The following is a 12,763-nucleotide window of genomic DNA, read 5'->3' as shown; positions in this document are numbered from 1 at the left end:
GGAATAGTGCCTCAGCTCTGCAAGCAGTGTGGGGTAGCATACCCTGTCTGCTCATCAACTGCCAGCTGACAGTATTTGTAAAACACCTTGAAAGACTGAGAGAAATCTCAATAAAGTCAAGATGCTCCTCTCCCCAGATCCATTCAGCATTGTTACAACAGCTCTGGATATTCTGGCTGGCAGAGGAGTGTTTGATTGCCATCTGGCTCTTAATTGCCTTAGCGAGGCCCTAAGTAACAACCAGGGAGTAAGGACATTCCCCATTTTCATTGTGATGGCTGTTCCCTATGTCTCAAGGAGCAGAGGGAAAGCCACCCATGGTATCCTCTAACAGAAGATGTATCTATCTTCTCCAGGTGTGTGTGCCCTGTTGCAGCCACTGGTGGCTGGTGACACCATGGTGAAGGATCCGCAGGCCGCCTCTGCCCTGCTTGTGGGAACAAGCCCTGGCTGCCACCATACACCCAGCGAGGTGTCATTCCCAAAGCACTGCTTCCCCATAAGGCCACCAGCACCAGGCCTTCTTTTCTGCTGCAGTCCTCCAAAAACACGAAGAATCACTAATCTAGATTCTCTATCATTTTATGTGTCCTTATAATGATCCTTTTCATTTATTTATCTGCAGGAAACAACCTCTGGCTCATTGCCCTCTTTCTCCACATTATTCATCACCTTGCTGGTCTGAGACCCTGTGAAATCTTCGTGTCAGTCACTAGCTATTAGAAACCTGGGGGAACATGAAGATGAAGGGCTGACAAATGAAGTGCCACAGAGGAGCTGGAATGAAGGAACTAGAGTTGCAATTTAAATTCACAAAGGTGCAAGGGTTATATTAAAAAAATGTGCCAAGCAATGGCTTGCTTCTGTGTTTGATCATTAGCATCAGGTAGGAGATGTCTCAGATATTCTGGCAGCATACTGATCACAAACTGCTCCAGGATACATCACATGAAGGTGCTTGCCCTGCTCAGCTACACACTGCTGGCACTCCTGTCAGGCTGCACCCTGCTAGCAGCCATCAGCAGGCAAGGAGAGGAGCCCACCCTTGCTTCAGCTGAGCAGTGAGAGCAAACCCACCTGCAGCTCTGTTCTGGGGTCCAGGTCAGCAGCTACTCCCCAGCCCCAGCATGTGGCCAGCACAACCATAGGAAAACGCTGGGTTTTTGAAATCTGCTATATCAGCAGCTGACATTGTCATCATTTTGTAATGATTGTGTTTGCATGTGGTTCTGGGTAACACCTAGACTGGCGCTTGAAATGCTGCAGTTCCCAAACACAGTGGGCACAAAGTGAAAACAAAACCAATTTGCTTTAGTACCTCTGTGTTTCTCCCTCGCCCAGCAATTATTGCTGCGTGTGCCCTTGGAGGGAGCTGCCAGCACAGATGTAGGAGCATGAGGGACAGTGTCCTGCCCATTTACACCTGCATAGTGCCCAGCAGCAGGGAAATGCTGTGCCCTAAACTGCATCCTCCCACTTCCAGCGCCAGGCATCCCTACATTACTTGGGCTTGTCTTGAAATGCTTTCTGCAAGCTGACAGAGCAAGGAAGAAATGGATAGATATGAGGAAACATTCCCTGAATGTCATGGAATGCCCTAAGCAGATTTCTTTTATACCTGTGTGATGGCATTTTTAAATTATGGTACTTGCCTCTTGAAGAACAGGAGCAACCATAAATGCAGGTCCCCAAAGGAAGGCAGTATCTATCCCATGAGTCTGCTGATCAGAGGTAAATCTGGTGTCAAAAGAGAGACACACATTGTTAAATCACATTTTTATCAAACTTGCAACATGTCTCAGCATTACTGTCTGCCACAAGAAATCTGCTTCTTTAATGTTGGAGCAGCACTGTGTCCACTTCTGGGACTGGTAGGATGCAATGCATGGTTGCAGCTGGCACACTGCACAGGGGAAGGCTGGCTTTGGGCTCATGGAAGCCACAGACCAGAACCAAGAAGAGGGAGAAAAGAAGAGGCAGAACATTGTGCTCTAGGATCTAATGCATTTGGAAAAAAAAGCTTGGATTCTGCTAGGACAAGAACCCAGGGGCACACACTGGCACACAGAGGTGCCACCTGAACACCAGGAAGCACTTGTGTGCTGTGCGGGTGGCTGAGCTCTGGCACAGCTGCCCAGAGAATGTGGATCTCCTCCTGAGAGGTGCTTAGGAATCTCCTGGACTTCAGGTTCCTGAAATGCAATATGTTCGTTTTTCTGTCCTCTCAACAGCTTCTCAGTGTTTTTAGTTTCACTGTAATAAAATTAGAATATTGTTTCAATGCATTATGTTGTGGGAAGTTTCAGGGGAAAATCTGATCAAGAAGTAAGCCAATCATCTTACTTGAGCTTGGGAAGAAGCATCTCAACATCTCACTAAGCACTGCTTCCTTTTGCAATTACAGCAACCACAAATTCAGCAAACAAATGAATTCTCCCATTTTGAAAATACAAGCCATTAAGCGCAGCGTGTTCGTGATCTATGAAAGATGCTGCATTCCATCTCCATGCTTCCCACAGTTAGATAGCAGCCTCTCTGCCGTTTTACTTCCCCCCTGGTAGGCTATTAAGCAGAGCTTTCCCCTCCAGGAGCACAGTAATGGATTATTACCCCCAGGTCTTTTTGGACAGCCAAGCTGCCAACATCTCTGGTTCACCAAATGAAAGCCTCTGCAGGAGACACTTAAAACATACACAGGAATCTACTGGGATTCTGTTCCTGTTTGTTGTTTGAAATGAACACCTAAATGTTTGAAATGAAATGAAAAATCTGAAATGACCGCATGAAATAGGTATTGCTTGGAGACTCTGCCTGACCAGAGTTGTTTTCATGGCTGTGAATAACAGCTTCACCTGAAGAGCTAGTACAGTTTCTTAGTTGTCCTCTGTTTGTTACAAGAAACAGAAAGATTCGATGTAAAATTCCATCATCTGGACCTCAAAAATTCTGTTTCAGTTCTGTCTCTACAGCCCACATTTCTCCATTTATTAGCATCTCAGTTACTTTCTCTGCTTGCACAGACACTCTAAACCAAGGAGCCTTAATAAGAAATAGTAAGAAATCCTTACTAAGTAACAACAGCAATCACAACTAAATAATAACAATAAGAAATAATTTTAAGCAATTTCATGTTCCAGCTATGACAATATCAGCAAGTGATATGGCCACTAGGACGGCACCTGGGTAGTCAGTCTGTGCTGATCTCCTGAACTCTGCTCTCCCTTCCTGCATTTTAGAGGTTTTACCTCCAGTAAAAACCTCGATCTGGTACTACAGCTAAATATCAGTTAATGGTGGGAGTGCATCTTCTGGCATAGTCTCACTCAACAGGAGTTTCAGCTGGTGCCTCTGAGGCTGTTCTACAATTGAAATAAAAGCAAATTCAGTAATTCTGATGAGCCCAAGTAGAGTACAGATAAAATACATGGGGAATGGACAGATGGGCGGCCTTAACATCACTGAAGTCATGCAGTATTAGCAGAGATTAGCTAATATAATTCCCAAAGTACCTTGGTCATTCTCAATATTCACGTAAATCTGATTAACCAAAAACACTGTTAAAATGAGCCCTTGAAAGAACATAAAACCCACATAAGACAGGAGTCCCCATCAAACTGCTCTCAGATGTTACTCTCTTCAATAAGAGGAAGGATACTGCCTTTAAAACCAATCAGTTAGCCATTACATTGAGTAGGCAAAATAGATTTTGTGCATTATCATTCTGTATTAGTATGTTCTGCACTTTAGAGTAATCTCAGTTTAATTTGCAAAGATGCCTTACCCTTTAACGAAAATGTTTTTAACCTAAAGGGAAAAGGAACATTAAACAGACCAGGACATAACCTGCACTGATAAGACTGAACTGTGGCAGAGCTCTGGGCAGTAGCCTTTCACATGCGTTATTTGCACTCCTTTTGCTCACAACTTTGCGTAACACATTCTGAAAAAGAAAATTTACCAAAGGAAGGTAGAAAATAAATTAAGGGTGCCAAGAGGGAAACTAGACCTCACTTTCTTCCAAAAAGAAAAAAGAAGAGCTGTTCCAAAAACTGAGGTTGCATTTTCTGAGATTTTTTTCAGCATGTGTTTATTAATCTTCTCTGTGCACCTGCTTCTACACTTGAATGTTTCTATCTGTTTTCCTGTGCCATTTGTGGAAACAGATGTAGGTATCACACATAGCATGCAGATGCAAGTGAGAAATTGGAGAATGAAAATACCGTGGATGACTGGAAAATGGAGCCTTCTCTCCATGAGGCTTTTCTGATATTCTGTGCCAGAACACAGATGTTACAGATTCGATTCAAGTGCAGAAAATATAGGTATTTGACCCCTAACTTTAAAAGAGAGGGCTGCATATTTGCCTAAAACCAGAACTTTCTTACTATTTCACTAAGGTCTTTTTTCAGTAGAAACAAATACAAGCAGTATTTTAATATGCATATCCATCACATATATTAGAAGTTCTTTTTGTTGCATATATTTAGATTAGATTTCCCTTTAAAATTGTTCTTTTTAAGAGAGAGCATGCAATGATCTTGCTATCGCTATTACCAGGCAGGAGCCAATTTGGTTATACACAGAAGCTCAACTACTGTGAGTAAAATGGGATAAAGACAAGAGATTCCAAACTTACTCATGCATCAGTGACCGTACCACCGTGTTGCCATGGACGTGAGACTCAAAGAACAAGGTGTAGAGGTATGGCAGCAGGGAGTATCTGATCCGGAGCGCAGCTCGAGCTATCTTGGCAAACTCTGCTCCAAAAACTGCTGGGTCTTGAGCCTGTGAAGGAAAAGCTTTGATTTGCAATGTGCGTTATAAAAATGGATGCAAATTCAACAGAGAAACCTGCATGCATCCAAAGGGAAGCTGTTGCTGGTATTGTCCTATGAAAGTGGATATTTGTATAAGCAAAAGTGATGATTTGCAAATGGGAAGAGTGTGTTAAGAACTACAAGTTCTCTGTCCTCTGGTACGGAGAAAGAGAAGCAGGAAAGAAGAGAAGGCAGACGGCCTGCAAACAAAGGCAAAACCATAATTATTTTATAAACATTTTTTGTACAAGGATGAAAAGTGGGAATAAATTCATGCCTTTGCAAAAGCTAATGGGAATGACAAAAGTTGCTGGGTGCAATGGGGAAAAATCTTCTCCAAACACACGAATCTCAGCTTCAGTTCTCCTCCTGTGCCCATTGCTTTGGGTGCCCCATGCAGGGAGATGCTCTCTGGAGCAAGAGGGGCATGCATGCTGGATGCCACCATCAGGTGGACATTTTGGATCTATTTAAAAGCCAAAGTGTCCATCCACTGCCACTTGACATGGAGCACACAGCCCATGGCAGTGCTAGCGCCAGGAAGACCTGCGTCTCTTCCAATCCCCTTGTCTTAACTTCACCAGCCCTAAATTGGGCTTACCAATAAGGCATTAAGCTCCCTTCTGCCTGCACAAAATTCCCCCATGAGATTCAGTTTTCTCATCCAAATCTCAGAGCATATAACGCATTCCAAGGATAATGGAACAAAAGAGGAACAGAAGTACTGGAGCATTTTATACTATCCAGTACTTTGCAGTCAAGAAAAGTATTAACTAAACCATTTGAAATGCCCAGTGGGATAGGCAAAGTGGATGTTTATGGTTTTATTTTGACATTTAACTTAATGCTAATTAAATTCAATATTTAAGTTAAATTTCTCCATTACTACATCTATATTGGAATAATCTTTCCTGTGCCTCCGAGCTCTGGAGCACCTGTCTACTTCTTCGAAACTTGCACTGTATTTTTGCTGTTGTAAGTCTAACACTGTATGAACATTGCCAAAGTTCAGGAAAAAAAACAGATTTCTGAGGTGGTGCTGAGTCACCAAAACACCGTGTTCATTTCTGTCAGAGAACACGATGTTTTAAATGGCTTTAAGTGGTCCAATAAAACCCAGTGTATCCTCTGACACTTCTGTCATTAGGTCACAGCCGAGTCGCAGCTCTCCTCACTTTTCCTATTAAATTGCCTATTAAGTCTTGAGAATGTTAATAACGTTCACTCACCTGGGTCATATCCCAGTTTGCATGCCCGAAGGGACAAGTGAACCTGCACAGATAAGGGGCCTCTAATTTTAGTAAACAACGGTAAATAGAAAATAGTTATCTGTAACAGCACCTAAAGCCCCACAGCCACTCGTTCTCCTAGAGAGAAATACCAGCACATCTCAGGAATTATTGCAGATGACAGGTGCATGGGAACTGCCAGGTCACGGCCTGAACCAGTGGTTGAGCACCAGGTGAGAGGCACAACTAACCCAGGCAGCTATCCCTCCTCACTCTCATTTAGGAGATAGCAGCGTCTCTGGATAGAGATTACACTCTTCTTGAGCTGTCACAGCTCATCAGGAAGGATGAGCTACTTCTTCTTTGTCATCTTCCCCAATTCCACAGTGCTTATACCCCAGCAGAAGGCACTGCTATTGCCTTCTGTTGTTCCACAACAGAGTAAGTTCTGATTCTCTTACGCTGTAAGAGCATAAGAGCACTGTAAGTTATTGTTCCTGCTTTGCCCTTTTTCTGGATGGACATCATACTTTCATGCAGAAGAGGTCTTTCTGGGGGTTATAAACATTACAACATTTTGATGACAGGACTGTGAAGAAAACTTAAGGTTAGCTCATAATCTTAACCCCAATAATGCACAGTCCAGTTTACAGAAGAAAAAAGTAATAAAATGGCAGTTACTGAACTAGCACAATATTTCCATCAAAGCTGCATATAACACAGTGTGCTTATGAAGACAGCAAGACTTGCAAATTGTTCGTAGTCAGAAACAAGATGATACTTATATCTGAGACAAGACTTGAAAGGACGTTATGATAAGTTGAAGCCACAGCTCAGGTCTGAGGCTGCATTATTTCATGCCAGCTATGAGCTCCTTGGCTGACAGCACTGACACCTGACCTTGGAACTTCTAACTCTTTGTCTGAAACTTGTTTTTAAACAGCAAGTTTCGGTATAAGGACCTCTCTCCCCTTCTTTTCAATAACTCCTACTAAACTTGTACAAGCACTGAAACAAAAACTGACGTCAGCAAGTGAGGAAAAGACGTGTGGACACTCAGCAGCTCTGAAATAAAAGCTGGGCTGTAGTAGGTGAAAGATGAAAAGAATAAATCTTACCTCTACAGGGTTAGATACTATATATTTTCTCAGAATTCCTAACTAATCTTTACATTACAGATAGGAAAAACTTACTTATCTTCCTCTTGTCAGTGCAGCACTCCTTATTTCCCAGTTAAGCTTACCCATGAATGACAGGTTAATTTCTGAGAAAGTAATACAAATCATCTTTGTCGATATAGTAATCATAGACCACGGCTCTGCATAACTTTATTTACTTACAGCATTTCCCTCTGCATTGTGGTTTCTGGAAAATGGGTAGAAGGAGCCAAGCTGCGTCCAGCGCAAACAGAGCTCGTAGGTTGTGTTGGAGGCAAACCCACAGATGTCGGCACCAACCTGAAGAGAAAATATCCTTGTGTCAGTGTTTGTGACTGTGGTGGCTGAGGCCCAAAATGAGAACCCAGAGGATTCTTAATAAAAATAATGTGTTGGAAAGAGATGCTGAATTCTGATGACTGTGTGAGAATGGTGCGGGATATGATGACACAAATTTTGCTGGGAATGAGATTTCACTGACTCCTAGATCCTACATATCACTGTGGAAGATCTGAAATATTTCAGTAATTATACAAATCCTCCAGCCCAGCTTGCAAAGTCAGAAACCTACAGAGGCAAGTCAATGATAAAACACTTCACAGAGGTTTGTTTGGGGTGGCACACGGTGATTTAATCTGAAGCTGGCAGTGCTATTTTTGTTTCTGTTTAAGCAGCCAAGATTGATGACATTTAGCTTTCCCTAATCTGCAGTTCCTTACGTCGTGCAGGCTGATACTGCTGGCCATCTCAAGCAGCTTATTTTAGAAAACATTTGAGTTGATTTAAAGTGATACTGGGACGAGCCAGCAATTGCTCGAAGGATTTCAGACTCACAAAGGGGATGCCAAAGAGGTTGAACTCCAGCATGCCGATGATGGAGTAGTGCATGTCCTTCCACTGAGAGTTGTTGTCACCCAGCCAGTGACCAGCGTGCTTCCCGCTGCCGACGAAGGTAGAGCGACTCAGGACAAATGCCCGCTTCCCAGTTGCCTGCTGGACAACACTACGGCAGAATGCAACAAGGTCATTAAAAATAAGAGAGGTAACCAAAAACAGTCATGTGATCAGCATGAGCTTTCCAGCACAGTTTTATTGGAGATGGTGTTATTCTTGAAACTTTTATTACTCTGATGTGAGTCATGTGAAAGTGTGGCTCCAAAACTGTAAACAATGGAAAGTTCTACTCAATGGCCAAAGTAAACAATTAAAATCTATCTCATCCATGAAACACTTTGTGTCAGATATGCCTAGGCTTCCTAAAAATTATTTTGCATTTCAATTATTCTCAATATTGTCTCAAAGTGAAAATTTAAAATAAAATTATTTCTATATTAACTCATTTTATTTAATGTCCTACCATTTCTTAAGAAGTAATATATATATATATTTTTTTTTCAATATAAGATTTATTTAGAGATTTGTATTGGCAAATAAAGTCCTAATATCCTGGACTTAAAAGTTAGGAGGAAAAAGAAAGAAACGTCACCAAACCAACATTTAAAATCAATACAGAAAGCAAACACATAATCTTTCAAAATGTCATCCCTTTCTTGTCCCCTGATTTCCTTCATCATTTGATTTATGAGATTTCATTACAGAATTGGTGCCAGAATGAATTTTTCCTTGCCTTTTAAAAGTGATTTTGCTCACCATCAGAGGATGAATGAAGTGCAATATGCCTTATTTAACAAACCTATTAAACTGTTGATCAATATAGGATAATCTCTGTATGGAATTAGATACTGTAACACTACAGATTGCCAAAACTCAGGTTCAATTTTGCTGTATTAGAAATTTGGGAATCAAAACTCCTTAGGTTATCTGGGAAATCCCAGCCTGAAATATTAACCATGCTGCTTACCATCCGCCTCCTTCTCACTTTGCTTAATGAGATCTGTGCAAGAGCTTTCACCCATGATTGTAACGGCCAACATTTCACTTTGTTTCTGTAGTGCTTCAGAGGCTTTAAAATCTATAATTTGCTTCCATAGGAAAAAAAAACCAATAATATACAAAACCACACCAAACTCAACAGTTTCTATATAGGCTTACAAATATGATGCTTATGGGCTGTGCAGAGCAGGAGACCCAATTCTTGGCCAAAAGGGACCTGCTTGGTTTGTGTTGTACAGCCACCACCAAGCTCAATGGCTGCATTTTTGAGCACTGCGGGGGGCAGGAATCTCTTTTTCCTGAACCTTTTTAAGGCTGTCCTGCACACAAGTGCTCTGCTTTGTCTCTACAGTATGAATTTGGCTCTGCTTGCAAAAGTAGGTGCTAATGAGAGTAATATTGGATCGATGCAACTGTGATCCAGATCTGCGCAAACAGTTTGCAACTCGTAATTTATTGGATAATTTTCAATCTATCATGAATCATTGCCAAAGTGATTCTAATGTTCTCAAATACATTTGTGGACTGAAATTATTTACAGAATATTATGTGTGAATAGCTCTTGGCCCCAAGCTATGCACAGGATGGTCGTAGCTAGTTTGTTGTATACAAATACAAGCCATTTGACTGCATACATGGGTAAGATGACACATTTCCTATTCTCTGGCTTCATTAGCATAATTCTTTGAATTGTTTTATATACGATTATGAATTTGTCATTTATTTCAGCCAATATCCTACAGCTGATGCTGGTATGCTAAATATTCTTGGCGTCCTCCACTCCTGAAGGAAGTTTGGCTGAATAAAATAAGCAGCACAGGAACACATAATATTCACCACCTTGGAGGAGGCTGAAAGACAACCCCGGTGGGGGTTCCTGCAAGGGGAGGACCTTTGAGCAGATTGGGATACTGGGCTACGTGGCCAGCAAGAGTAATGGCTGAGAGATTCCTGCTCTGCTCAGTGAAGCTGGGCTGCACAGGAGCCAGCAGATTGCTTCTGGCTTTCTCCCAGAGCTTTCCTTCCTCGAGGCTTGGCACAGAGCTGCAAGTGCATCAACACCTTAAATAGGCTCACTTAGCCACCTCCCCTGGATGCCTCCACAGTACAATTGGTACAAATGTGTGCTAAGTGCTAAAATAAACCAGTGCAAGGACCCCTGCTTTGGCACTTACACTGTGCCATTAAACATATCCATGTCTTAGTTCTCTGCTGGAAAAAGCGTGATTTGTCCCTTTGATTTAATCAGTCAGTTTCCATGTCACTCCAGCCTGGCAGCTGCAGAGTCTGACTGTGCAAGCCCATTTTACGTGCTTTCCTGTTGCAAAGGGACAGCTTTACAGTAGCCTATAACAACTCTGCTGCAACGCAGCTCAGCCATGTCCCCACAGAGCTCCAGGCAAAATGCAAAACGCTGCCTGCCAAGATCAGAGGTGGCTCCAACAGCAGCAGGGAAGTTGAGTATGGATCAAGCAGCCATGGAAGCTCCTTTGCTTGGGCCACTGTAGCGAAGGGAAGGAGGAATCTCCCTGTTGCTGCTCTGGCACAGGAACAGCTCTAACACTGGATGGGAACATCTTGCTCTCCTTGCAGGAAATAAACAGTCGAAGAGCTAATCCTGATTTTAGCTGAGAAAAGTAAAAGTGGAAAAGATTCTGCTTCCTCTGACAAGAGTCTCTTTTCTTGAAATACTTAATGACAAATAGCAATGTGAAACCCGTAGCTGCTTCTTATCAGGTACCATTACAGATTTCCTAGGTAACGGCAGCTGCTTTTAAAATGTCTCACCATCACCTGAAACCCACTTGTGGAAATAGAGAACTCACTGGAAAGTTGGAGCAGTCTGTGACCAGCCAAAGAGAGAGTGCGTGTTGTAGTGCTCCCCCAGGTAAGTCCTGGAGTCGGGACACAGAGTCTTCTGAGACAGGGAGTGATCAGTAATGCCTGAGAAGGACACAAAATATTGCATGTCACAGTTCAGATCTCTTTGTATTTCTACACTTTTAGGAGTGAAAATGTCAAGGGACTTGGAAAGAGGAAAAGCTGAAGAACTGCAGGATCTGCACCAATTGGAGGTCAGCACATAGCTGCAGGCACATGTGTCCTGACAGTATGGTGTAACCCCTGCTAACGAGGTTCAAATTCTATGTCCACTAATTCAGAATGTCTGTACGGGCATCATGTACTCAGTAATAACCAGAGAGAAAACTTCTGCATTGCTAAGTTAAGAATATATGTATGTATACATTCTTCACATAGTTAGAGATTTTCCAGAATAGCAAGGAAAAAAAATAGCTAAAAAATCAAAATCATCACAGAAATTTAGATGCCAAGGGAACTTGTGCATTCACATGAAATTATGACATCCAGGTTTGGATTAGTGCTCAACTGCGCGTATAGGTAGGCAGCATGACCCTGCTCTACTGTGGCAAAATTCATGTCTCTTTTCCCCCCTGAAGACTTAGGAGGCAGCAGGACTGATGGAACAGCCCCAGGCAGCTCGTGAGCAGGAAGCAGGGATGTCAGGGCTATAAAAGGGAGGGAATAGCATGAGATGCAGCAGTACAGTCCTTGGGAGGCCATCTGCTATGGCTTGATGCTCTGCACAGAAGAGAGCAAGGACAGATTATAATGGATGTATTCACAGGTGGATGGGTTATACAGTAACTCTCCATCAGCAGATCACAGGCAGTGGAGGCAGCAGCAGCTTTTTGCCTTCAATAATAGTCAGGGGCAGCCCTGACCTTGCTGGCACAGCTCCAATCCAGCTGAGCCAAAGGGAAGAAATATGAACTGGCTGCACAGATGCTGCCTGGTCTTTGATCCCACATTAAGGAGATGCTGGCAAGACTCATTTGGTGTGGAAATGTGATTCTCATCCTCTGCAGGTAGCCTCCCTGAAAATGCCATATGCAATTCAGCAGGAATTGGGCAGGTCAGACATTTGGGTTATACAGTGGATTTATTTTTAGAGATGGAGTTGCTAGTGTTACAAAATCCTCTACCCCCCAAATAAATAAAAAAGAGGCTGACAAATAGACCTCCTTTGTTTGCTTAAGTGAGTGCAAGCATTATTGTAAATATCTATCAATGAGCAGGAAACTTCAATGCCAAATCACACTTCACTGTACGTTTGCAGTTCTTTACTACAAAGTGCATTTCTCTGCATCTGAAACCCCGTTAGCCTGTCTGCTCTGCTGGGCCACCAATGCTGGAATCCTCCTCTTTGGATCTTTAGAAAAAAGGGCTCCAGTGTGGCTGATCTGCATCAGAAATACTTTAATTTGTAGGTAATTTCCAAGAAACCTTATCTGGAACAACATTAAAGAATACACTGATGTTCTGGGAAAAGTTGCACTTAATGCCCCAGTGACACCCAGTTATGAACCCTGTAGAACGAGGTGGGATATGAAAGCAAATGCTGCCACGTAATATCATAACCTTGTTTTTCATTCCTATTCTGAATACATTTCATTCTGCTTCAGTAATAGATTGCACATTAATCTCCACTGTAAAGTGTTTTATAGAAAATTGATTTGAAGGACTTCTGTTTTTAGAAGGTCAAACCATGGGTCCAGGTGATTGTGGTTATGATATGGGAAAGGAAACAGAAGGCTGCCTTTCCAAACACCTGAGACATTGAGAGTGGGACTGCTGCAGGCTCAGG

General features: G+C 42.5%; 1 protein-coding gene across 1 annotated transcript in view; it reads right to left on the bottom strand.

Annotated features, from left to right (window-relative positions):
* The window catches only part of LOC122158813 (sucrase-isomaltase, intestinal-like), a 47,450-nt gene that overhangs the window by 5,800 nt on the left and 28,887 nt on the right, over positions 1–12,763 (bottom strand). Inside the window, exons 13-17 of the mRNA XM_042815830.1 lie at positions 10,923–11,040; positions 8,038–8,206; positions 7,387–7,503; positions 4,637–4,785; positions 1,653–1,737 (exon numbers count right to left, since the gene is read on the bottom strand). Of these exons, the coding sequence (XP_042671764.1) occupies positions 1,653–1,737; positions 4,637–4,785; positions 7,387–7,503; positions 8,038–8,206; positions 10,923–11,040 (638 nt within the window). The remainder of the gene's footprint in view (positions 1–1,652; positions 1,738–4,636; positions 4,786–7,386; positions 7,504–8,037; positions 8,207–10,922; positions 11,041–12,763) is intronic.

Source organism: Centrocercus urophasianus, unplaced genomic scaffold (genome assembly GCF_019232065.1).
Source record: "Centrocercus urophasianus isolate 14NV4802_14NV808 unplaced genomic scaffold, USGS_Curo_1.0 seq_15, whole genome shotgun sequence".
NCBI classification, from domain to species: Eukaryota; Metazoa; Chordata; class Aves; order Galliformes; family Phasianidae; genus Centrocercus; species Centrocercus urophasianus.
This window is presented reverse-complemented; position numbering and strand designations above follow the sequence as displayed.